Source organism: Babylonia areolata, chromosome 1, assembly GCF_041734735.1.
Source record: "Babylonia areolata isolate BAREFJ2019XMU chromosome 1, ASM4173473v1, whole genome shotgun sequence".
In the NCBI taxonomy this organism is placed as follows: domain Eukaryota; kingdom Metazoa; phylum Mollusca; class Gastropoda; order Neogastropoda; family Buccinidae; genus Babylonia; species Babylonia areolata.
Genome location: NC_134876.1, coordinates 5,715,961 through 5,739,007, shown reverse-complemented (window position 1 = coordinate 5,739,007; position 23,047 = coordinate 5,715,961). Strand labels below are relative to the sequence as shown.

Below are 23,047 nucleotides of genomic sequence, written 5' to 3'. Positions count from 1 at the left end.
CCATTTCACTAAGACATTAGAGCAACAGATTAGAACTGAATGGGGTTATGAATGTGTATTTTCCTCAAATAACAGCAGATCGAGAGGAGTGGCTATATTCACCTTCACCTTCACCTCTCCCGTAGTCTGGGTTCAGACCGTTGGGGCACCGCTGCTGATCTGGCCACCACCCCTCTCCACTCTTCACGGTTTTCTGATTTCCTCAGGGCGTCACCGAGCGTCAAGCCTGTCCACCCCCGGATGTTGTCTTCCCATCTCTTCTTCTGCCGTCCTCTCCTTCTGCCTCCTTGTACGGTGCCTTGCAGGAACGTTTTGGCAAGACCAGATGATCGGGAGATGTGTCCATACCACCTAAGTTTGCGTTTTTTCACTATGGACAGAAGGTCTTCGTAGGGTCCAATACTTTGCTTGATTCTGTTCTTCACTTCCGTGTTAGTGATGTGGTCTCTGTAGGAGATGCCAAGTAGTCTACGAAAGCATCTCATCTCGACAGCTTGGATTCTTCTCTCGATGTCTGCAGTCAGGGTCCAAGTCTCGCAGGCGTAGAGCAATATTGATATAACCAGGGAACGCATCAGTCTGATTTTTGAGCTGAGAGCGATGTTTTTGTTGTTCCAGATGGTGTTCAGCTTGTTGAGTGCCGTTGTTGTTTGGGCAATTCTCGAGAGTACTTCTGGTTTAGATCCTTCATCTGACACGATTGCTCCCAGATATTTGAAGCTGTGGACTGTTTTAAGCTTTTCGTCGCTGACTTTGATGTCAATGCTGATGCCGTTGGTGGTGTTAGTCATCAGTTTGGTTTTCTCCGCACTGATTTGCATTCCATACGATGTGGAGGCTTTGTCTAGATGTTTGACCAGGCATGCCAGTTCTTCTTCTTTTCCAGCCAGTCCATCAATGTCGTCGGCAAAACGTAGGTTTGTGATTGTTCTGCCGCCTATGCTGACTGTTCCTACATGCTCTTCCAGTGCGTCAGTCATTATTCTTTCTAAGAAGATGTTGAAGAGTGTTGGGGAGAGTAGACAGCCTTGTCTCACTCCGACTGTGGTTCTGAACCAGTCCCCGATGCTATTGTTGAGGTAGACGGCGCTGGTGGCTTTGTCATACAGGTGCTGTATCAGTCTGATCAGGTTGGCGTTGATGTTGTACAGATTCATGGTAGCCCACAAAGCTGCATGCCAGACCATGTCAAATGCCTTCTTAAAATCAATGAAGACGTGGTAGAGGTCTTGTTGGTGTTGATGGTACCTCTCACATAGCAACCTCAAGTTGAAGATTTGTTCAGTTGTGCTCCTTCCTGGTCTGAAACCTGCCTGTTCTTCAGCAATGATGTTTTCTGCTTGTGGTTTCAGTCTGTTAAGCAGGATCTTCAGCATGACTTTGCTGGGATGACTAATCAGGCTGATGGTGCGGTAGTTTTGACACTGCTGGAGATTGCCCTTTTTGGGAAGGGTGATGATCAGTGATTGTGTCCACGGTGTGGGCCATTCCCCTGTTTGCCAGATCTTGTTGCAGATTTTCAGTAGTACATCTATCATAACTTCACCCCCTGCTTGGACCAGTTCTGATGGGATGTTGTCCACTCCTGCCGATTTCCCTTTTTTCAGTGATGCTATTGCTGCCTCTATTTCTTCACGGAGTATGGGGTGACTACTGTTATCAGTGGCTGGTGGAACATTCAGTATTGTTGGATCACCTGTGGTCTGTATGTTGTATAGCTCTGAGCAGTATTCTGTCCATCGCTTTAGGATGTCTTGTTCTTCTGTTAGACATTTTCCATCCTTGGTCTGGATGTTGGACATAGTTCTACCTTGCCTTGTGTTGGTAAGTTCTTTCACAACTTGGTAGGCTTTCTTGCTGTTGTTTCTTGTCAGGTTTTCCTCTATGTCCTGGCATTTTCCTTCAATCCAATTCTCCCTTGCCTTCTTCATGCTTCTCTTGATTTCGGTGTTAACTGCTTTGTACTGTTTTGCCCCTTCTTCTTCATTCTTTTTCTTTTTCAGGTCTCTACGTTTGTCACACAGCTGTAGGATGTCGTCCGTGACCCAGGGCTTCTTTTTGATGCGTTGTTTTCCAAGAGTTGTTTGGGCTGTTTCAGTTACAGCTGCGTTGAAGTCGCTTACGAGTGTATCCAGGTCGGCGTCATCTGCATCGAGAGTGATGAGTGGCGCGAATTTCCCACCAATCATGGCTTGGAATGCCTCTTGTACTTCAGGATCTTTCAATTTTGTGGCTATATTACTGAACAATAATTTTGATTTCAAAATTAAAAAGACAATAAGGGATAAAAAAGGAAACTACATTATACTGGTGTTAAATACAATGGGTAGACATATAGTGCTCGTAAATATTTATGGTCCAAACAAAGACGAACCTGATTTTTTCGAAGAAATTAAAGAAAAGATTGTAGCGCTAGATGTCTTGGATGTGATCATTGCAGGAGATTGGAACCTTGTATTAAATCCAAGTCTCGATTATTATAATTATAAACACATTAACAATGCCAAAGCTAGAGAAGTAGTATTTGAAATGATTTCCCATTTAGAACTGGTAGATGTTTGGAGAGAGCTAAATCCAGAAGTTCTCCGATATAGTTGGAGGAGAACAAACCCATTCCAGCAAAGTAGACTTGATTTCTTTTTAGTCTCAGATACACTGATTACTTATGTTAGCAATGTAGATATTGTTTATGGATATAGAAGTGACCATTCCTTGATATTGACTGAACTCACCTTTAAGACTGAGGAGAAAATTAAAACCTTGTGGAAATTTAACTCTTCATTACTCAAAGATCATGCATACGTAAAACTTATAAATGAAACTATTGAAGAAATCAAAGGTCAATATGCAGTATTTCCATATGCAAGAGATAACCTGAACCAGATACCTAATGACAAGATTCAGTTCATGATATCAGACCAACTGTTTTTAGATACGCTTCTTATGGAAATCAGAGCAAAGTCAATTACATATAGCATACATAGGACAAGGGAATCAAAACAGCATGAACAAAAATTAGAAAACGAAATACAAAATTTAGAGAGAAAGTCACCCTTAAACGAAGGTGATCTAATACTGCTAAATGAGAAAAAATTACATCTAGCTGAATTTAGGAAAACAAAAATGGAAGGAATAATTTTAAGGTCTAAGGCAAGATGGGCATCTCAAGGGGAAAAAAATAGATAAATATTTTTGTTCTTTGGAGAAAAGGCACTTTGTAAGCAAACAGATGTTGAAACTGGTGACAGAAGACGGTAGAGTTTTATCGGATAGAGAAGAAATGTTAGAAGAAACAAAGACGTTTTACGAGGAACTTTATAAAAATAGAAATTGTAGAATGATAGATATCGATCTTTACACAAAAGTACCAACATTGAATAAAGACGAATCTGACGAATTAGAGGGACTGATAAGTAAAGAAGAAGCTTCGCAAGCATTAAAAAACATGCAAAACGACAAAAGCCCAGGAACTGACGGAATGACTGTTAATTTTTTTAAGTTCTTTTGGAGACAGCTAGGAGATTTTGTAATTCGATCACTAAATGAGGGCTTTACTAAAGGGGAAATGTCTATCACACAAAAAGAAGGACTTGTAATATGTTTACCGAAGGGGGATAAACCTAGGGAATACTTAACAAACTGGCGACCAATTTCTCTCCTTAATGTCACTTATAAAATTGGGTCAACTTGTATTGCAAACCGGATGAAAACAGTATTACCAAAACTTATTCACGAGGACCAGACAGGGTTTATAGCAGGACGGTACATAGGAGACAATATACGAACATTGTACGACATGATAAACTACCTAGAAAAAAGAAATCTGCCTGGTCTTTTAGTCTCCATAGACTTTGAGAAAGCCTTTGACTCTGTCAATTGGAATTATATTCAAAATGTTCTGAAAGCGTTTGGTTTTGGAAAGGATATTAGTCAATGGATACATACCTTTTATAATAATATCAAAGCCTATGTGATAGTTAACGGAAAAAGGTCTCGAAGCTTCCCCATAGGCAGAGGGTGTAGACAAGGGGATCCACTATCACCATATTTATTTGTATTGTGTGCAGAGATACTAGCGTGTAAAATTCGGGAAGATGAAGAAATTAAAGGGATACAGATTTCAGACGTAGAATTCAAAATAAGCCAGTTTGCAGATGACACTTCATTCACGCTTGACGGAGATAGAAAATCTTACAATAAGTTATTTGATACATTAAATTCTTTTGAAGAAATTTCAGGTTTAAAATTAAATATTGAAAAAACAGTTAATGTATGGTTAGGTAGAAATAAGAATTCAAATGTAAAATATTTAACAGAAAAACGTATGAATTGGAATCCTAAGAAATTTAAAATCCTTGGCATTTGGTTTATGAATGATCTATCACACTTAACAGAATTTAACGTAGAAGACAAACTAATGGAAGTTAGAAATTTATTCAAGATTTGGTCTAAACGATCGTGTACACCACTAGGAAGGGTAGCTATATTAAAATCCCTCATACTGTCTAAACTAGTGTACCTGTGGATGTTGTTACCAAACCCACCAGACAGTGAAATTAAAAAACTTCAGAATATGTGTTTTGAATTTGTATGGGACAAGAAGCCGGACAAAATAAAACGAATACACTCAGTTCACAGTATTGAAAATGGGGGCATTGGATTACCAAACATACACGCATTTATACAAGCACTGAAACTGTCCTGGGTAAGGAAACTCTATGTAGGAAATTTCAAATGGAAAAGAATATTACAAACCACTTGCCCGGAAATAGCTAGGTTAAACTGTTATGGCTCAAAGAGGTTCTTAAAAGATAATTATAATAACTTTTGGAAAGATGTTATGAAAGCTTATGACAGTTTCAACACACATACTGAACTAGATAACAGTAAAGAGTTATTAGCTGAACCCATCTTTTTCAATGCTAAATTTAGAATCGACAACAATCCTTTTCATTTTAAGAACTGGACTGCAAAAAATGCATTTTTCGTGCGTGATATTCTGGATGAAAACTGCCAGTTTTTAAGGCAGGAAGACTTTTTTAAGAAGTGGGGAATAAGAACGAATTACCTAAATTACCTTAGTTGCATTCAATCAATCAAAGAATACATCAGAAAAAGAAATATAATATTAGAGAATCATGACAACAATGAAAATAGTAAGGCGTTAAAAACCATTTGTGGGGTAAAAAAGGGAACACGGATTTATTACGATATCATCTTGGAGAAAAATGAAATTTTTGACATGAAAGCTTTTATGAAATGGGAAAATAGGTTAGGTACACAGATTGACTGGAAGAAAACATTGAAAAAGATAAATAGAATCAAAGAAATAAAAATGAAATGGTTTCAGCTTAGAATATGTCATGGAATTTTAGTATCAAATATCATCCTAAAAAACATGGGTGTAGTTGACGATGACAAATGCAATTTCTGTTATATTGAAAAAGACACAGTGCAACATTATTTATGGTTTTGTCCAGTTACGCAAACCTTTTGGCAGGACTTTAATAAGCTATTGAGAGAGAAATGTGAAAACTGTGAACGACTGTCATTGAACTTTGAACTGGCATTGTTTGGAACTGATGATAAAAATACAATGGATGATACTTTAGATTTAATGTTATTATGGGCAAAATTTTTTATACACAGGAGTAGAATCAATCAAATAAAACCAACTCTGCAAGCATTCCTGCTTGACCTCAAGTATAGATACAAGTTAGAAAAGCATATACACACAATGGAAATGAATTACTGTGATTTTGTTAAAAAATGGCTACCATACTCTGTGTTGGTAATAGAACATTGAGTAAAATGAAAACTGCCATCATAATACAGTATATGAATGATGCATGTTTGATAGAATTTTTAACAATATCAGAAATGAGTATACTGCAAAATTTGACATGTTTGTACATCAATTTTTGATAAAAGAAGTAAGCTGCCACAGGTAATGGATAACATAATTATAATAATCCTCTAATAACACACTTTATAAAAACAACAACAAAAAACAACTGGTGCTCCTTGAAACTATTTCAATATGTATACATGCCATGATGTGACATTTGGTATCTTGTTTATCTTGTTCTTTATTATTTGTTATTGTTCTTCATCTTATTATTACTATTATAAGTATTATCATATTGAAAAAACCCTTGTATCTCAACAGGAAAAAAAAAAAGAAAAAAAAAAAAAGATTTTGTGTAGGGTGAATGACGAGCCTGTGGATGTACACTTGAATTTCAAAATGGATGAATAAAGCTGTATTGTAAAAAAAAAAAAAAAAAAAAAAAGAGTTCCAAGCCTTAAAATATAAAGTATGTGATGCATATTGACTGCATCAGAGTCAACCAGCTTAGGTTACCTCCTGTGAAGCCCATATATCATCGTGCTTCAGACTATCAGCAAATAAATGTGCAGGTTATTTGGGATATACTCATTTTTCATAGAAGTGTCCGCACTTTTCAAAACCAATGACATAAGAGTGATCTTCACCAGTGCTGATCTATGGAAGAAAAAGTCAACACACAAAAACAAAAACAAAAAAGGCCATCATCTTGTTGGATAGTGATCTAGGTTGGATTGTAGATGGGGTTCACCTTTGCCTGTTCCATTTGCAGCCACACGCATGGCAAGCCAGCATGCTACATGACAGGTAACCCAAACTTGGGTGGTTCTCATTTTGACCTCAACAAGGCATTAAACAACACTGCTTGTGTGGTGCAAGTAGACTTTTTTTTGTGAAATCCACCCCAACTGTTTCAACCAACTGCATCTTTTGTAAAGATGGGTTAAAAACCACCAGCAAACTCAATTCAGTTTTGTGTGATTTTTTTGTTTAACTTTCTATGATTTCTGAAGCCATTCTGATTTTTTTTTTTTTTAAACTAAGAATATTTCCATTGTTTGATTAAATTATGTTGTTGGTTGTTTATTTCTCTGTGTGTGCATGCATGTGTGTGTGTGTGTGAATGTGTGTGTGTGTTGCGTAGGTGTGGTGTGATGAAGTCAAAGAATTTGAAAGGAATTAGTTTATATTGCAGGAGTAAAACCAACATTTTCCTCTTTATCCAGCTGGACACTCTTATTTCCAATGATAGATGAACACAATGCATCCATGTGCGCGTGCGCGCACAGGCGTGTGTGTAGGTGAGAGTGAGAGAGAGAGTACAGACACATTTTTCTTCAAAAACACTTTTTTTTTTATTTCGACACATATATCCATACATAATATAATGCACATTTTATTTACAAACCAGTAAACTGACAACATGAAGCTGATAACTAAATAAAATTATGTAGCTGATTAGTTAATATTATTACAGTCATGATTATTGTATTCATCAAGTGTATATAGTCAGAAAGAAATGACTTATGTCCAAAACAGTTAAAACTACAGTCTGGGTATGATTAATTGCAATTGTTTTTATTTACAGAATGTCATCTCTTACTATAACATGCACTGAACATCAATCCATCAACACAGAAACTTGTCATCAACAGAAGAACAGAAACAAATGACCCAGCTGAATCCATGTACCTGTCTCTATTCATTTCTACATTCTCGTATTGACAGCTAAAGGTATTGTCTCATAAAACCACACACACACATGCACAGATTCATTTAATTTTGCAATTCCTAAATTCATTCTTTTTTACAACTACATCCAAAATGTTACAAAATCAAACCACCACCTCTGAATGTCAACGCTATTACACAAAGATTGGATTTCTATCTGTTTATAATCTTCTTCTCTCTTGTGGCTGCAACTATGACCTGCCCTGTCTGGGTATCCGGAGTGATCTTCTCCCTCTTATAAGGTATTCAGGACTTAATTTCCACAAGTAGAAACTTTTTGGATTGTTGATTCTCATCTCTTGGCACGACTTATTTACACCGCAAGATCAGAGACAACAGCACTCAAAGTCACTGATGGAGAGGTAACTCCTATTTTGGGGCTCAACGATGCTCTGCTTCTGTGACTCGTGTACATGGACAAAGAATTGTCTGTGCCACCAACCAGCCCATTGCACCCAGACAGCCTCCAACCAAGGGTTCCAGCCAACCTCCAAAGAGGGTAACGGCCAACCTGTGATTATCCGCAATGGAAGGGTTGTGAAACCAAACCCAAAGTAATCTGACATTTGATTCAGACATCACACTTAAATACATACACATTTTCAATCAGTCAGAAATGAACAAAATGGCTCTTATTTTTTGGTGAACAATGAAAAAATTTTCATTTTGAAAGTGATTGCTACATTATTATCTGTGAATGTGATGAGAGAAAATAACATGTCACTTGATTTCAGTTTTCATTCGATATTTTTTTTTATTTCATTTCATTTCTTTGAGAAAGAAGTTGTATGTTCGCTTTCACTATGTCATGTCATACTGATTATGTCACAGTGTACTCTAATTTCCACCAGCCGCCGTGGCGAAGTGGTTAGCGTCACGGACTGACGGCTGGAAGGATGAGTGTTCGAATCCCAGCGGAGGTGTGTTTTTCGGCCCGTGGCCGGCTCCTACAGCTGTGGGCTTAAATGGGGAAACTGGGACCACACAGTCGAGTGTCATCCACTTCAAGGATGCGTCTTTGGGTGTGTTGCTCCAATTACCTGACCAACACTGCAAGTGTCTGTATCTCTCGGGCCTGGTAAATGCCAGGATATCATTATGACAGGAAGCGTAGAGTTCAGCCTTGTCACGCAGTCCCAAACCAAAATGGATCTCCATAGCAACATCATCATCCTCTTCCTCCTTCATCATCATCAATGTAAACAAAACAGTCTCAAAGTCTGTGGCCTTTCATGCCCTGCTCTCATGGTGACCTCACCCTTCCACTTCTGTGCCTGGGGCGAGTACTGTCAATGAATTCAATGTCGGCAGATTCATGGGGGGCTGTTGTTTGAGGGACGTGGTGGCAGTCTCCACTCTGGAAGGGATACTCACTCAGTCTAGCTCCGCAACTAAGCTATTATTGTCGTTAGTAGGGGGCTTAGTAGGTGGTGTCCAAAGTACGCTGAATCAGAACAGGCACCACTGAACACCACCGAAGTGACTCAGCAGCAGTGCAGGGTCTCCTCTGGTGTGTGGCCTCCTGGCGACCTAACATCGATGGTTCCCTGCGGACTGCCGACGATGGAACTGTGACAAACGAACCCGGGTGTGGTCGTGTATGGGGAAATCTAAATGAGTGGTGTGGGAGTAATGCCACTGAAATGGTGCAGATGATGGGACAGCAAAAAAAAAAAAAAAAGTACTCTAATTTCCTGGATCATCAGCTGAGAAAAAGGAGATCCTTGAAGTAACTGAATAAATGAACAGGTATGATACTGCCTGGTGCATACCATACTGACTTGTCAAGTTTGCTGCCTTGCATTATTGCCATGACTGACAGGAGACTGTGCATTCATCAATGCCGTGAACAAACTGTACAGCAACAACTGAAATAAGAACCAATTTGACAGAGCATTGTTTCCATTACACACTTGGACTTTTCACATATTGTGTAAGTTTGGACCTGATATGCTAGCCTGGGCCAGCAAATGAATGGCATTCAGATCAGCCTCAGACAAATTTGTCCCCTCTCCGGACAGACACTCCACGCCAAACTGCACTGGAACTGCATCATGCTGCTGCAACAGAATCTCCTGACTACTCCCAGCATGTGCCACTTCTGCTGTCGGCCGTGCTGACGACACAGTTAGGGGCAGAGACCCGTGAGAGCCTGTGACGCTCATCAGACGGACGGGGTGAGAGATGGGATGATGCAGCGAGTGGTGAGCTACATGGGAGTGGGCCACAATGCTGTTGGGAGGAAGGTGGGACATGTGGGACATGTGGGCTACAGCGGCACTGGAGGATGAGAGTGTGGCATGCGAGGTGGCCGTCTGTCCCCTGAAAGCAGTAGTGTTAGTCACTGATGTGTTCTGCGCCGACTGTTCATTTTGCGTCCAGTACATGGAAGGATCTTCTGTTTGGGACGGAGGCTTTTTGGTGGGCTTTCCATGAGGTTTGAGTTTTTGTGCTTCTTGTTCATGCTCTGCATGGTTGGTGAGATGAACGGTGAGATATTCTTTACGGAAGAAGGTTTTGCTGCAATAATCGCACTGGTACTTCCTTTGCCCTGAGTGTATCTGTTCATGCCGCTTCAGACTCCCTGCAAAACACACCGAGTAGCTTCATTAATAGTAATAGTCACTGTAGGTCATCAGTCCTGTTAAAGTTAATCTGTCATGAGACAGGAAGTCTGAATGAAAGCATTTGAATACATGTGGATGCTTTTGTATGCCCATGTTTTTGTATAACTCTTAACTGCCACCAGTGCACATTCACAAAGACACACAAACACATTCACCAACATATCCAAACACCAAGAATGTATAAACGCCTTGCACAAATAGTATTTGTGACACCTATCCACTCCTCCTCTCCTCAGATTTCAGAAGAAAAATTACACAACCCATACCGTAATGTTTTCACACTTCCAGTCACTGTTGCCTGCTTGACTGTTCATGTTTATTCAAATGTCTGATTTGTTCATTCATGTCAAACACTGGCGAAAAATATTTGTTTAAAATACTAAGAATCTTTCTCACAATCTGTCAACCCCCCTCACACATCATATGATATACACACATGCGCAAGCACACTTGCAAAAAAAACAACAACAAAGAAAGACACAACATGTGCATCTTCTTAACACTCCCTAACCCTTGGACAGGATAGAGAGACAGTTAACCAATCTAGTTCACAACATGCAGTCAACAGACTTACTTGCTGCAGTGAAGTGTTTTCCACACTGGTTGCATATGTACACCTTGGCCTGTACAGGGTGCTTGAACTCCTTGTGGCGATTCAGCCGATGCTGGGTGGAGAAACTACGACCACACAAGTCGCATGACACCGGAGTCCCTCTCCCTATGGCATGTGCCCTCAGATGATAATGCAAAGATGCACTGCGGAAAAACCCTCGCCCGCACTGGTTGCACCTGGAACAAGGACAAAGGATATACACTGGTGCTTTCATACATACTTTACATTACCATGTCAACCCCCAGTATCAAGTAAACATCCGCCTCCATTTTAGGTGAAAAACTGTGCACAAGGTAAGATATCTTTTAAAGGCGACGCCCCACTTTGAAAAAAAAATCATCATGAACTAATAATAATTCCATTTGCTATTTGTAAACATGTTGCTTTACAAAGCAGTGTTGGATGAGATCCAGAGATAAACATTAGAAAGCCTGAATGAGACGTCGATGTGTCAATGAAAAACCAAGTGAGTTTCAGTAGCTGTTTTGTTCTCACTCCTAGCCCAGCCAGTGCTGTACGGTGAAACTACATGGACTCCCGTGAACTGGTAAAGCACCCAGTAAATGCCCACCCCCATCTTAGGGATGACATTTGTGCAAATAAGAAGATGGGTGTCTACAAGGTAGATGACAGTATATATGTAGATAAGTGCAGTGGTGGAGCATGGAAATGGTGGAACATAGACATAGTGGTATAGGGATACACTTCCCAACTGCTAGGTCAATGATCTGATATCACTTCTCACTCTTCTGTCCCCATCGCCTCCATTTATTGCCCCACCATAACATGTTTCATGAATAATACATCTGGTTTGACTTTCTCCTCCATTTCATGTGTTTTTCACCAACTCTCCAATCCTACTTCTGTTGTCAAGCTTAGCATTATGATACAATGTTTGTCAAATTTTTTTTTTTTAAATGTACAGAAATGCTGAAACATTTTCAATGACCTTCTGACCTCAAGCCAAGCTCAAAACAAAACCAAGCCGCACTGAAACTGATCAAGCAGTTTGTGAGAAATCAGCATTTTCAGTTGCTAGGAAACTGCACAGGCAAGGTTCATTTTAGTTGTCCACATCCCCTTTGCACCACCAGCCGCAGTCTAACACACGCAATACACAGCATAGCACTGGTAGGGAAAATCATAATCATCAATCATTACAGAATAAAGCCATGAAAAAAATAATCAAACTACCCCTGTGTGGCAATAACTTCTTAAAAACTTACAGATATGGTTTAATTCCTGTGTGCTTCCTGTTGTGTACCAGCAGACTTCTGTTGGTAGTGAAGGACTTTCCACAAGTAGAACAGATGAACGGCTTGATGCCAGTGTGCTTGTACAGGTGAACTGAAACAAAATCTCCAAAATTTACAACGAAAGAGCGTGCAAGAACCTGAAACATGTCAAAGGGTTTTACATATACACTGGTCTCCATGAGTCACTGCTGAACTGGGATGACTTTGTCAATGTTTAACTAGAGTGACTGTATCATGGTTGACACATTCAGTACCATGTTTTCACCATCAGCACTGACCTAAATCAATATAATGTGCTGCTGGAAACAAAGTTGACTGTGGATTTTCTTTTCCCAATTACCACAAAAACTAGACTTGCTGTTATTTGCAGCATTTTAAAAAAAAATCAAATTAAGACTTTCTACTGTCTACATTACAGAACAACAAATGTCTCCATTTATCTTTTAAAAAAATCAGGGTTGATCTAAATCAATCCCCCAGTCAAGTGTATGTGGAAGTGAACAAGTAACATAATTTTTAAACACGCTTTCATTATTGCTCCAAAGTGTCTTTCACATAAATCACATTTCTGCACCAGTCACAAACTGATGAGGGAGTATTTCTTACTTTTGTAGGCCACAGTGCCGCCAATGTAAACTCCACAGAACTGGCACTTCTTTGCTTTCTGGTTGCGTGCATTGCTGGCTGAAGATGTTTTGTCCCCTTCACCACTGCCTTCCTTTGCCTCTGTTCTTTTCTTCTTTTCACTCAGCTGTCTGTCCATGTTCTCTGCATACACATAGTACGTATTCAAACCAGGTCCTAGCTTCACACACACACACACAAACACACACACACACCAGATCGGTCAGCAAAGTGTGACCACAAAGACATGCTATATTCCTCTTTCAAATGATTGCTTTGAAAAGATGAAGCACAACGACCATCAAGCTCAGAATATCTTGTTCAGACAACAAGAAACATGCGTGAAGGAATCATTTCTTCTTTTTGTCACCCGTAAACTTCACATCTATCTTTTTTTATGATTTAAATGCAGCGAAAGTTGACACTTCCATCCAGTAAGGTTTACCATAATTTTAACTGTACCACCATATCAAACCAAACACATTTTAGCTGGCAGAGAACAAAAATAACTGTTTCGTCTGACTGTGTGCATCACCTGCCATTTCTGAAAAAAAAACAACCCAACCCTGACATATTACACAACAGGGAAGAAAAAAACAAAGATTAAAAGAAAGGGAAAACAGACACCAAAATAACAAGTCACTCACCAATGATACATTTAACAGTCTTGATGATAGCATGGTCCATCAGCAAGCTTTTCAAAGCCTCACCAGTTGAAGAAGACTTTTTGTCTTTTGTAGGACAAGTGTCACTGTTGTTTACATCTGCCAGTGACAAAGCATCAGGTATCAGTAACTTGTCTTTCGCATGAAAAACTTTATTCATACATGTCTCTTTCCCCTCCTCTCTACATTTTCCTGAATTTTTATGTAAATAATGTAAGCATATTCTCTCACGTTGTGAGAAAATAATGTGCAAATATTCAAATGGTTATTTCATTGGTTTTACTTTAGACACTTTCTCATATTGCTTAAAATATGTGGTTTTCATTCCATGCCCTTAATATTCTTGTCCAGAAGCAGGATGAAAAGGAACTGTATATGTTTATTCATTTGCCCTCAATAAAGATCATTTTGACCAGAAAAGTTGTCTCTTGCATTTTTAATTTTACTTCAGTATATGAAATCAACTTTGTAATATATAGCCTGGCAAAAAACAAACTTACTTGGTATACCACTATATTCTATCCAGTGATCTCCATACCTTTGAGGTTTCACCTCTTAGATTTATAACTGAGCTAATGAGCACTACTCCTGAGTGACAGACAGCTTTATTGCTTCAAACATTCTGAAAGCTATAATTCCTTACTTCAGCAATGATCATTTCCAGTTTGCCTAAAATGCAGAAGTCATAAATGGTTAGTGTTCGACAAACTGGTCATGAAATGTGGGCATGCCTTTTCGTTTATGGTCTGAGACAGAGACAAAGCAATTTCTATCCACTCTACTTTATAAAATGGACATGCATTGAAACATCTTTATAATGAATGTACAAATATATATACAGATGTACATATACATATACAAACTTTCTTCTTATACTTCAATGATAATAACCAAAGCGAAGCAAAAATACCACTTACTGACTTCTGAGGCCGTTATTGCACTTGCATCAAGTTTCGGAATTTTCTGAAACCCACAATTCATGATCTCTGAAAACAACCACAGAAACTTGTGATAGTCTTCAAAACATGACTGCAAAATGATTTTTTTGTAATCAATCTTTTACTGGAGAAGTGTTACATAAAGAGTACATAAGTACAAAGTTCATGAGTTACTACTCAATATCACAATGGTTTCAGCTTATATAGGACACAACCTACAAAGTTCTTGCTGCTAATCACTGATCAACTACAATTCTAGACTGAACTAACATTTCTCATGGAACTGAAACCATCATTTCACCTTTCTTATGACATCCCACTTTTTGCTAGCACAGATCTCTGGATATACCCACTACAAACGTTTGAGTGGGTGGTGGTGGGGTAGTTGCAGAGTGGGTGTGTGGGAGGAGTTTGAGCTCACTATGGTGGCAAAGCATAAATAGCCACAGACTTGAAATATTTTTATCCAACATTTCCAATCAACAGAAGTATGGTGTGTGCAAAAGTTGCATACATGCAAGCCCCTCCCCCCACTGGGTTACATGAAATTAATTCCTTGCCCTGCCTTGTCTCACAAAAGAATAATGATGTAAATTTATCTCCATATGCTTCTCTGTTCTTTGTCACAGACGTGTGAAGAAAAATGTCACAGTAAATGACCCCAAAACTGACTGACCCCTTCAGAGTAGTAGGAGCGGATCTTGTCCACCCGCTCCTGGATGACGGGGTTACGGTGCAGCACAGGGGCCGTGCACAGGGACTCCTTCATGCAGCACCCCAGCACATGGGTCAGCACGTCGAACGTCATGCCCGACCAGAAATACTTCTGCCGCAGTCTGGCCTGGGTGTCCTGCTGGCTGAGGTGCTGGCCGTTCTCTGGCAGAGAAGAAATCAGAGAATGCTGTGTCAGTGTGTCACAGGAACTGTCTAATTCTGTTACTCAGAAAGCAGAATGCAGCCACTGCACGGGGATCACAATCAAACAAGGCTGCAATTTGCACAATCCGCGCCGTTCTCTGGCAGAGGAAGCAAGCCGCATGTTTTGAAATCTTGAGTTACAGATACTTCTTCTTCTTCTTCTGCGTTCGTGGGCCGCAACTCCCACGTTCACTTGTATGCACACGAGTGGGCTTTTACATGTATGACCGTTTTTACCCCGCCATGTAGGCAGCTATACTCCGTTTTCGGGGGTGTGCATGCTGGGTTTCTTCTTGTTTCCATAACCCACCGAATGCTCACATGGATTACAGGATCTTTAACGTGCGTATTTGATCTTCTGCTTGCATATACACACGAAGGGGGTTCAGGCACTAGCAGGTCTGCACATATGTTGACCTGGGAGATCGGAAAAATCTCCACCCTTCACCCACCAGGCGCCATCACTGTGATTTGAACCCAGGACCCTCAGATTGACAGTCCAACGCTTTAACCACTTGGCTATTGTGCCCGTCGAGTTACAGATACAAGTCCTAAGGTTTCCAAACTTATGCACACAGGGGACCTTAGTTTTGGAAATCTCTTCCACAAAATACTGGTGTATACAGACTTTGTTTTTCCACTTCTATGTCCTCGTATGCTCTTGTGTGGTATAATGCACTGTCGTATGTGTACTGTTTCATGTGAGGCGCTTAGAGCATCACTGTGAGAAACAACAGTCAAAAAGACAAACCACCTCAAACATCATTTACATTCCATTCTTTAAGAAACACTGCACAGTCATGCACACAAAAAGGCATACAAGCCTGGATTTATGAAACAAAAATGTATGAGTATTCTCAACACAAAAAGGAAAAAAGAAAGGATACACAATTGTTAGAATTTTCAACAATATCAATATCATGTCATATGTCAAGAAAAGTGGAAGGGACTTGTAGGCCCCCATACCGAAGGTACCATTTTCATTTTGACACAGATTTGGAATGACACCATAAAAAATATATGGCAGCAGACGCAGCCAACAATAAACATCTTAACACTCACCAAGATTTGGAACAATGCAATAACAATACATGGCAATGAACACACTTAACATTACACATCTGAACACTAACCAATATGAGCCTCCTCAATGGCTGATTGCTTCAAACTCTCAGAGAACAGAACTTGTCGAGGGTCGGTCATTCTCTGGGTCTGGTAGTACAAAGACCCCTTGATGATTGTGAAGGACTGTGAACGATGTTGGATCTGCTGCTGCTGCTGGGAGGTGGTGGTGGGAGGGAAGGTGCCGTCAGTCAGGTACTGGATCAGGTCTTCATAGCTGCTCTCCTCTTCTTCGTCCTAGGACATGAAGGTAAGACTTTTCTGTTCAAAGGAAATTTTCTATCTAAAATTACGTTTAATTACACATACTTACCGTGACCCAACTAGTGCAGACTCTGGCAGGGGTCTGACATTCCTGTCCTGTGCAAACTACTATCCGCCTATGCGGAGAAAACGAAACTACGGCCGATAACCTCCCGGAAGTAGGTAACCTCCCCTTTGTCCCGCTGGCTAGCGCCCTCTTTTTCCATGACTCCTGTTCCTGTGCTCTTCATACGGCTAAGTTTTTTTGTATTTTCTGCCTGTCTCACAAATGATCACTCATGTAACGCTGCATGGGTCAGAGACCCAGGCTTTGTTTGACGCACAACCAACAGATCTGGGGGATTCTGGTGAACAGTTCTGTGTGGTGCCCCAGTGACTCTTCACACAGTTAAGGGAAAATAAGGAAGAATAAGAAAGAAGAACACAGCATGGCAACTCAGAAAAGAAAAAATCAGGAGGAAAATTGCCTATTTCCAAAAGCATTCTTCTTCTTATTTATTTATCTATTTATTTATTCATTTATCTATGTATCAATTTTTAACAAGTATGCATAAAGTACCAATCAAACTTCCAATTCATGCCAGACTGATCTCATTTCACTAAGGTTCAGCAGTGAAGGGGTTAAACTGCATGGTCCTACCTCAGATATGTGAGGCTCCTCCTCCTCCCTGCCTTCCGCTGTGGTAATAGACTTGCTGGGAATGTGGACCTCAGGCAATCTGCCCAGGGGGTTGTGGAGGATGCACTCAGGGCAAGAGTGGATGAAGGCGTCAAGGTCCAGGCTCATTCCGTTCCAGAAAACGTTCAGGTCGTTCAGGTACTTCAGCACACTGATCCTTCCATGATGCACCTCTGGATGAGCACACGCACGCACACGCATACACACACAATTGAACATGCACACATACATACACACACACACATTTGCACACATACACGAACTCACTCACACACACACACACACACACACACACACAAAGTGAACATTGTTTCACAAACACTCAAAAACCACCCTGCAGTTATTTATTTTTATCTGGAAGGTTGTTTCGACTTATCTCAATATCATTTGGACTGATGGATATAATTTTTTTATAATTTTTTTTTAATCAACCATTCTGACAACGAACATGTGTTTAAGGTCAAAAGGTGCATTTGAGCTTGTTTCTGAACTGACTTAGTGAAATTTGACATTCTGATGCACCACAATAAATTCTTTCTGACTGATGAATGTGGACTTGAGGTCAAGGTTACAGCAGGGGTATTCTGCTTTTTCTATGTGGATTGCTTTCCACCCCCAACCCCTGATTTGACCAAGAAATAGGAACACGTAAATGCAGGAAATGAAACACAAATCTATGAAGAAAGACAACATCAAAGCATGAAAGCAAAAAAATTGTTCCCCCAGTTATCAGTCTTAGATGCTAACCACTCTGATGATAAATGAAATATCTTTGCTGCTCTGCAGCAACATGCTCTCCACAGTTTCAGTTTCAGTTTCAGTAGCTCAAGGAGGCGTCACTGCGTTCGGACAAATCCATATACGCTACACCACATCTGCCAAGCAGATGCCTGACCAGCAGCGTAACCCAACGCGCTTAGTCAGGCCTTGAGGGAAAAAAAAAAAGGTGAATAAATAATAGATAAGCTTACACAAATAAATAAATAAATAATAACTATAATGTAAAAAATAAAAAAAAAAAAAAGGTAGTAGTAATAATAATAAAAATTTTAAAAAATTTTTAAAAATTAATAACAATCAGGCATGCCACCAAGGCAGGAAAAAAAAAGAGGAAAATCAGACAACAACAAAAAATGCAGCTGAAATTGGAAAAAAAAAAAAGAGGATTTTTTTTTCCTGTGGACTGAACCCACAACAGTGTCAAAAATAAAAGACTAATTAATACAGACATGGATTTTCTCAATTAGTGTAACTGTTTACTCCCCCCCCCCTCCCCATCTTTAGAACGAGGCTTAACATGGTACAATCCCCCCCCCCCCCCACCCCCCCAAAAAAAGGGTGGGGAGGGGGAGATCCGGGGGCATGCTCCTCCGGGGAAATTTGACATTTTGAACACGAATTAGCCATATATATATAAAATCAGAGTAAGAACACATAACAACAAAACACATGGAATGGGCTTGCAAGGGTTGCTCCAACTGACTTTTTAGTGTCTATTGATTAGTATATAGTCTATATAGACACTAAAAAGTCAGTTGGAGCAATCCTTGCAAGCCCATTCCATGTGTTAGAATTTACCTGGAAAAATTAGTATTGTTACTGTAAGGGGCAAACTGGGTGTGAGAAAAGCACACAGAACATTACAAAGAAACGCTGTTAGTATGATAAAAAATGATCATGCATGAATTATAGCCTTACCGGACCACCAATCCACAGGTAAATTTATCCAACAGCAAAATGTCATTCAGCAAAGTTAAGTCATCCAAACAGGTCTGTCCCAGAAACAGGAAAACTTTTAGTTTTACTCTGGATGTAGTTGTAAAACAGGTGACGAACCCTCGACTGGAATATTTGATTTCGCTGTCGCACACAGTGCAGTACGCATAGCCATCTTTCTCGGTCTTCCGTATCACCTCGCCAACTCGCTGATCTTCAACAGTTTTGTCCACCCATTCCCATCTCCATTTGTTCTTTGAATCTCGATCAAAAGAAGATGTTTTAGCTGTCCGTTCAATGAAAACAGGCCTTGGCATTGACCATTTGTGTGAGTCGTTCACTGTAGCCTAGATCTACGTCGCTGTAGCCTAGAGTAAGCCGGTCAACAAACGAGACTTCCCGCGAAGCGGAGGTGAATTCTGGGATAGGCCTACTATGATAATCATTGATTGGAAACCGGTGCAGAGCCAAAAATGACCCCCGCCTTCCAGAATTTATTGAAATGTGTCGCTCCGCGGAAATCAAAGTTTCGTGCGGCGGAATCATCTTCACTGGCGGCGGATCGATATTTTGAACGGCTGATTTGTAATGAACCACGGCGATTTTCCGCCTAACGGCGGAAAAGTATCATGCTTGAACAACAATAAATAAATAAATAAATAAGATAACAATGATGATAAATAAGCAAATAGATGTAAAACATGAAGACACACATTCACATATACACCCACACATGCATAACAGATATGCACCGAACATGCAGTTTCACAGATATGAAAGCACAGTCAAATACATATAAACGTACATGCTCTCCACAGAGGCAGCAGTCCAAATTTCACACAGTGAAATCTGTCAAACCAGACAATTACTTTGCACCCATGGCACTGGTACAAACGAGAACTTTACCTCCTCGAGCGTGAGCTTTCCTCAGCAGACTGACGCGAGCAGTCTCCCCGGTGATGATGCATCGCCCTGCAGATTTTCCCGCGCTACTGTACAACTTTCCGTCCTTGAGGAAAAACATGTTACACAGGCCCCTAACAGACTGTGTGGTGCTGCTTGATATTCCGGGAGGAAATACGTCGTGTTCTAAGCACTGCTTGATGATGAAGTACAATGTATCTAAGGAAAGCTGCAATCACAACAGAAAAAAAGTTTATGACAAAAATATTAACAATATTGATAATAATAATGTGAATTTATACAGTGCCCTATTCTCTAATAGGGCTCTAGTCACTTTGAAAAAAAAGGGGGTTATTTGTGGGTAATGTTCAACAAAAGAACGGTACCTAAAAAGAAAATCCCATAGTCTTTTCTTCCCACAGTATTCTTGATTGTGCATGTCCTGGCATGACTCAAAAAAACAAAAACTTTTGTTTCTTATTCAGTAGATGTAAGGAAACTGATGCATTTGTTGTTTTAGTAAATATATTTATAACCATTTGTTAATTTTGCATTTATCACAGTCAATCACATCTGTATGGTAGTAGCTGGAGCAGCAGTGGCAGTAACAGTGACACCAGAAGTAACAAGACATGCAGTTTATGAAAATCAGAAAATCTGCACACAGTACAGTATGACTCCTGGATGAATAAACCAACAAAAAGTCTTTTAGGCCTGGATTTCACACTGATCTCACCTGCTTCATGTTCTTGATAATGCTGGAGTGCAACCCTGCTCGCTGTTTCTTGCTTCCAAATTTTATCTTGGTAATATCAGACATTTCAACATCATCACTACTGACATCCTTGCGTGGTCGGCCTCTCTTTTTCTTTGGCAGCAAGGATTTGCCAGTGTCATGACCAACCTCGGCTGAAGATTCTGAAGAAGCCTCATGGTTTTTTAACTGTCTTTTGTCTTTTGAGGATACTAGTGATTGTTCTGGAGAGGAGTCCTGAGTTTTCTTTTTGGATGATGACTGCACTTTACCCTTAGATGACACTGAAGAAGTACATTTGGACAGTGGGCTTGTGAATTTTTTGGTAAATATCTCAGATGCCTGAGCTTTATAAGTTGCTTTCCTTTGACGACTAGATGAACGAATGGGCTGAGTTGTGGGACTCTTGCTTACAGAGGACTTGACTTCAGGTTCGTATGTTGCATCTGAAAATAAAAAAAGGATATCTCAGTCACTTTGGGGAATAAATTGTAATTACACATTTCTTTCAATAATATCGGAGAAAATCAATCAGAAGTCACAAGCACCTACCAGTATTTGAACGAAATTGCAAGCTTAATGATTTCATATTCATACACATATCTTTCCATGTCAATGCAGTTTATTTGGATAGCAGATATTCAAATTAATTGAAACTGAGAATGACAGCACACAAAAACAAATTTCATATGAAAAGTATATACTGATTAGATGTGTGAAGAACATGTTTGCCTGCTCTAAAGTGTTACTCTGTGAAGAACATGATTTTCCCCACTTTAAAGTAATCTCACAGCAACACACACAAAAAAGACAAAACCTCAATTGCTGAACTGACTCAAAGAAATTAACTCTTGATCAGTTGACGCTACTTATCACTGTGAAAATCCAGTTTGTTAGCAATTTTCTTTCCAGTGTTATCTTTGGTTATAGCTGAGAACACCCAGATTGTTTACAAGCTTCGTTTTTCTTTCTTTGGTTACCTCTGTCACTGTCATCATCAGCATCCATTCCTGCGTCGTCTGGAATCTCTGTCACTTCAATCTGTACTCTATTCGATGCTTCTTCCTTCTCTTCCAGAATCTCTTTTTCTTTTTCTCTCTGTCTTGATCTCCCACATCTCCTTTTGAGTGTGCTGCTGCGTTTCAACCCTCCATGCACACGTGGATGTTTTTGTTTTTCCTGCTGACGGGGTTTCTCCACACGTGTCCCATCAGTGTCTGTCTCCAATGATTCTTCTACCCGAGAGGTTTGAGTGGATTCAACATTTGAGGGTTCAGGGAGGGTGAGAGGGATGGAAGGGTTGTCAGAGTATATCCCATAAGCAGCGGTGACCATCTCCACCGTCTGTTTCTCCTGGTCTTCTGTCAGCTGGACTTCTGTGTGTCCTGAGCTGGTCACACTGTACAGCTGGCTCAGCTTGTCCGGCACTGGAGCTTCCCTGCAACAGCCACTCTGCTGCTTTCTTATTTGTATACATGACACAGACTGGAAAAAAAATGTTAGAGGTCCTGTCCTTTTGTGAATTCATGTCCACTGTGTCTAGCGCTCATCATAGGAAGGCAGGGCCTGATCTACTTCTGACATTTTAGCCATCTCTGACCAAAGTCAAGTACTGATTTACACCTTGGTGGAGTGAGGAATATGGGAGTTACGTGTTTTTCCCAAGAACATAACATCACGCTGAAACGTGGCCATGAACTCTGATCACTGGTGAATACTGGATCAGAAGTCCAATACCTGATTCTGCCATGGCACCCTAATACAGACTACAAACTTCTATTTGTGCTATCCTTCCAAACAGCTTTTAGTTCTTAAGAATCTTCCTCATCTTCTCTCCCATTTCTACCAACTGGAGAGAATAAAAAGGCATTTTTATTGCTCATGATTTCACAAACAGCTGATTCAATGGAAATGACCCACACATGGATTTATCTTATCACTAATATCATGAGACGACCTTCAAATGAAAGCACCTGTATTTGTGTATGTGTAATGGTGTGCTTCTGTGTATGTATCTATGTATGTGTGTGTGCATGTGTGTGTGTGTGCGTGCACACATGTGCACGTTTAAGTGCAACAGTGTGTGTGTGTGATGTTTATTTATATTTATGAATTCCCCCTCCTATTATCCCATCCCATCCCCTACAAAGCAAAACAAAAATATAAGAAAACTTAACTCATGGGTGCACTGTATGTCTCAAATCTCTGCCAGGAAACTTTTACACAAGTGGAAAAATGCACACATGAACACACACACACACACACACACACACACAAATCAACAAAATTATTTCTGCTCAAAGAACATTTTTTTCAGCAAACTGCAGCTTGTATAAGTAGAAAAACGTTTAATATGACAGAAATATTACAAGAGTAAAAAGATATCCGT

General features: G+C 40.0%; 1 protein-coding gene across 1 annotated transcript in view; it reads right to left on the bottom strand.

Annotated features, from left to right (window-relative positions):
* Positions 1-7,243: 7,243 nt before the first annotated feature.
* LOC143290611 (uncharacterized) overlaps positions 7,244-23,047 on the bottom strand; it is an 80,366-nt gene continuing 64,562 nt past the window's right edge. The window contains exons 48-59 of the mRNA XM_076600214.1: positions 21,846-22,096; positions 20,641-20,822; positions 19,908-20,133; positions 17,247-17,458; positions 16,354-16,579; positions 14,979-15,178; positions 14,282-14,327; positions 13,347-13,463; positions 12,682-12,843; positions 12,046-12,166; positions 10,781-10,995; positions 7,244-10,163 (exon numbers count right to left, since the gene is read on the bottom strand). Coding sequence (XP_076456329.1) covers positions 9,502-10,163; positions 10,781-10,995; positions 12,046-12,166; positions 12,682-12,843; positions 13,347-13,463; positions 14,282-14,327; positions 14,979-15,178; positions 16,354-16,579; positions 17,247-17,458; positions 19,908-20,133; positions 20,641-20,822; positions 21,846-22,096 — 2,620 coding nt within the window. The 3' untranslated portion in view covers positions 7,244-9,501. The remainder of the gene's footprint in view (positions 10,164-10,780; positions 10,996-12,045; positions 12,167-12,681; positions 12,844-13,346; positions 13,464-14,281; positions 14,328-14,978; positions 15,179-16,353; positions 16,580-17,246; positions 17,459-19,907; positions 20,134-20,640; positions 20,823-21,845; positions 22,097-23,047) is intronic.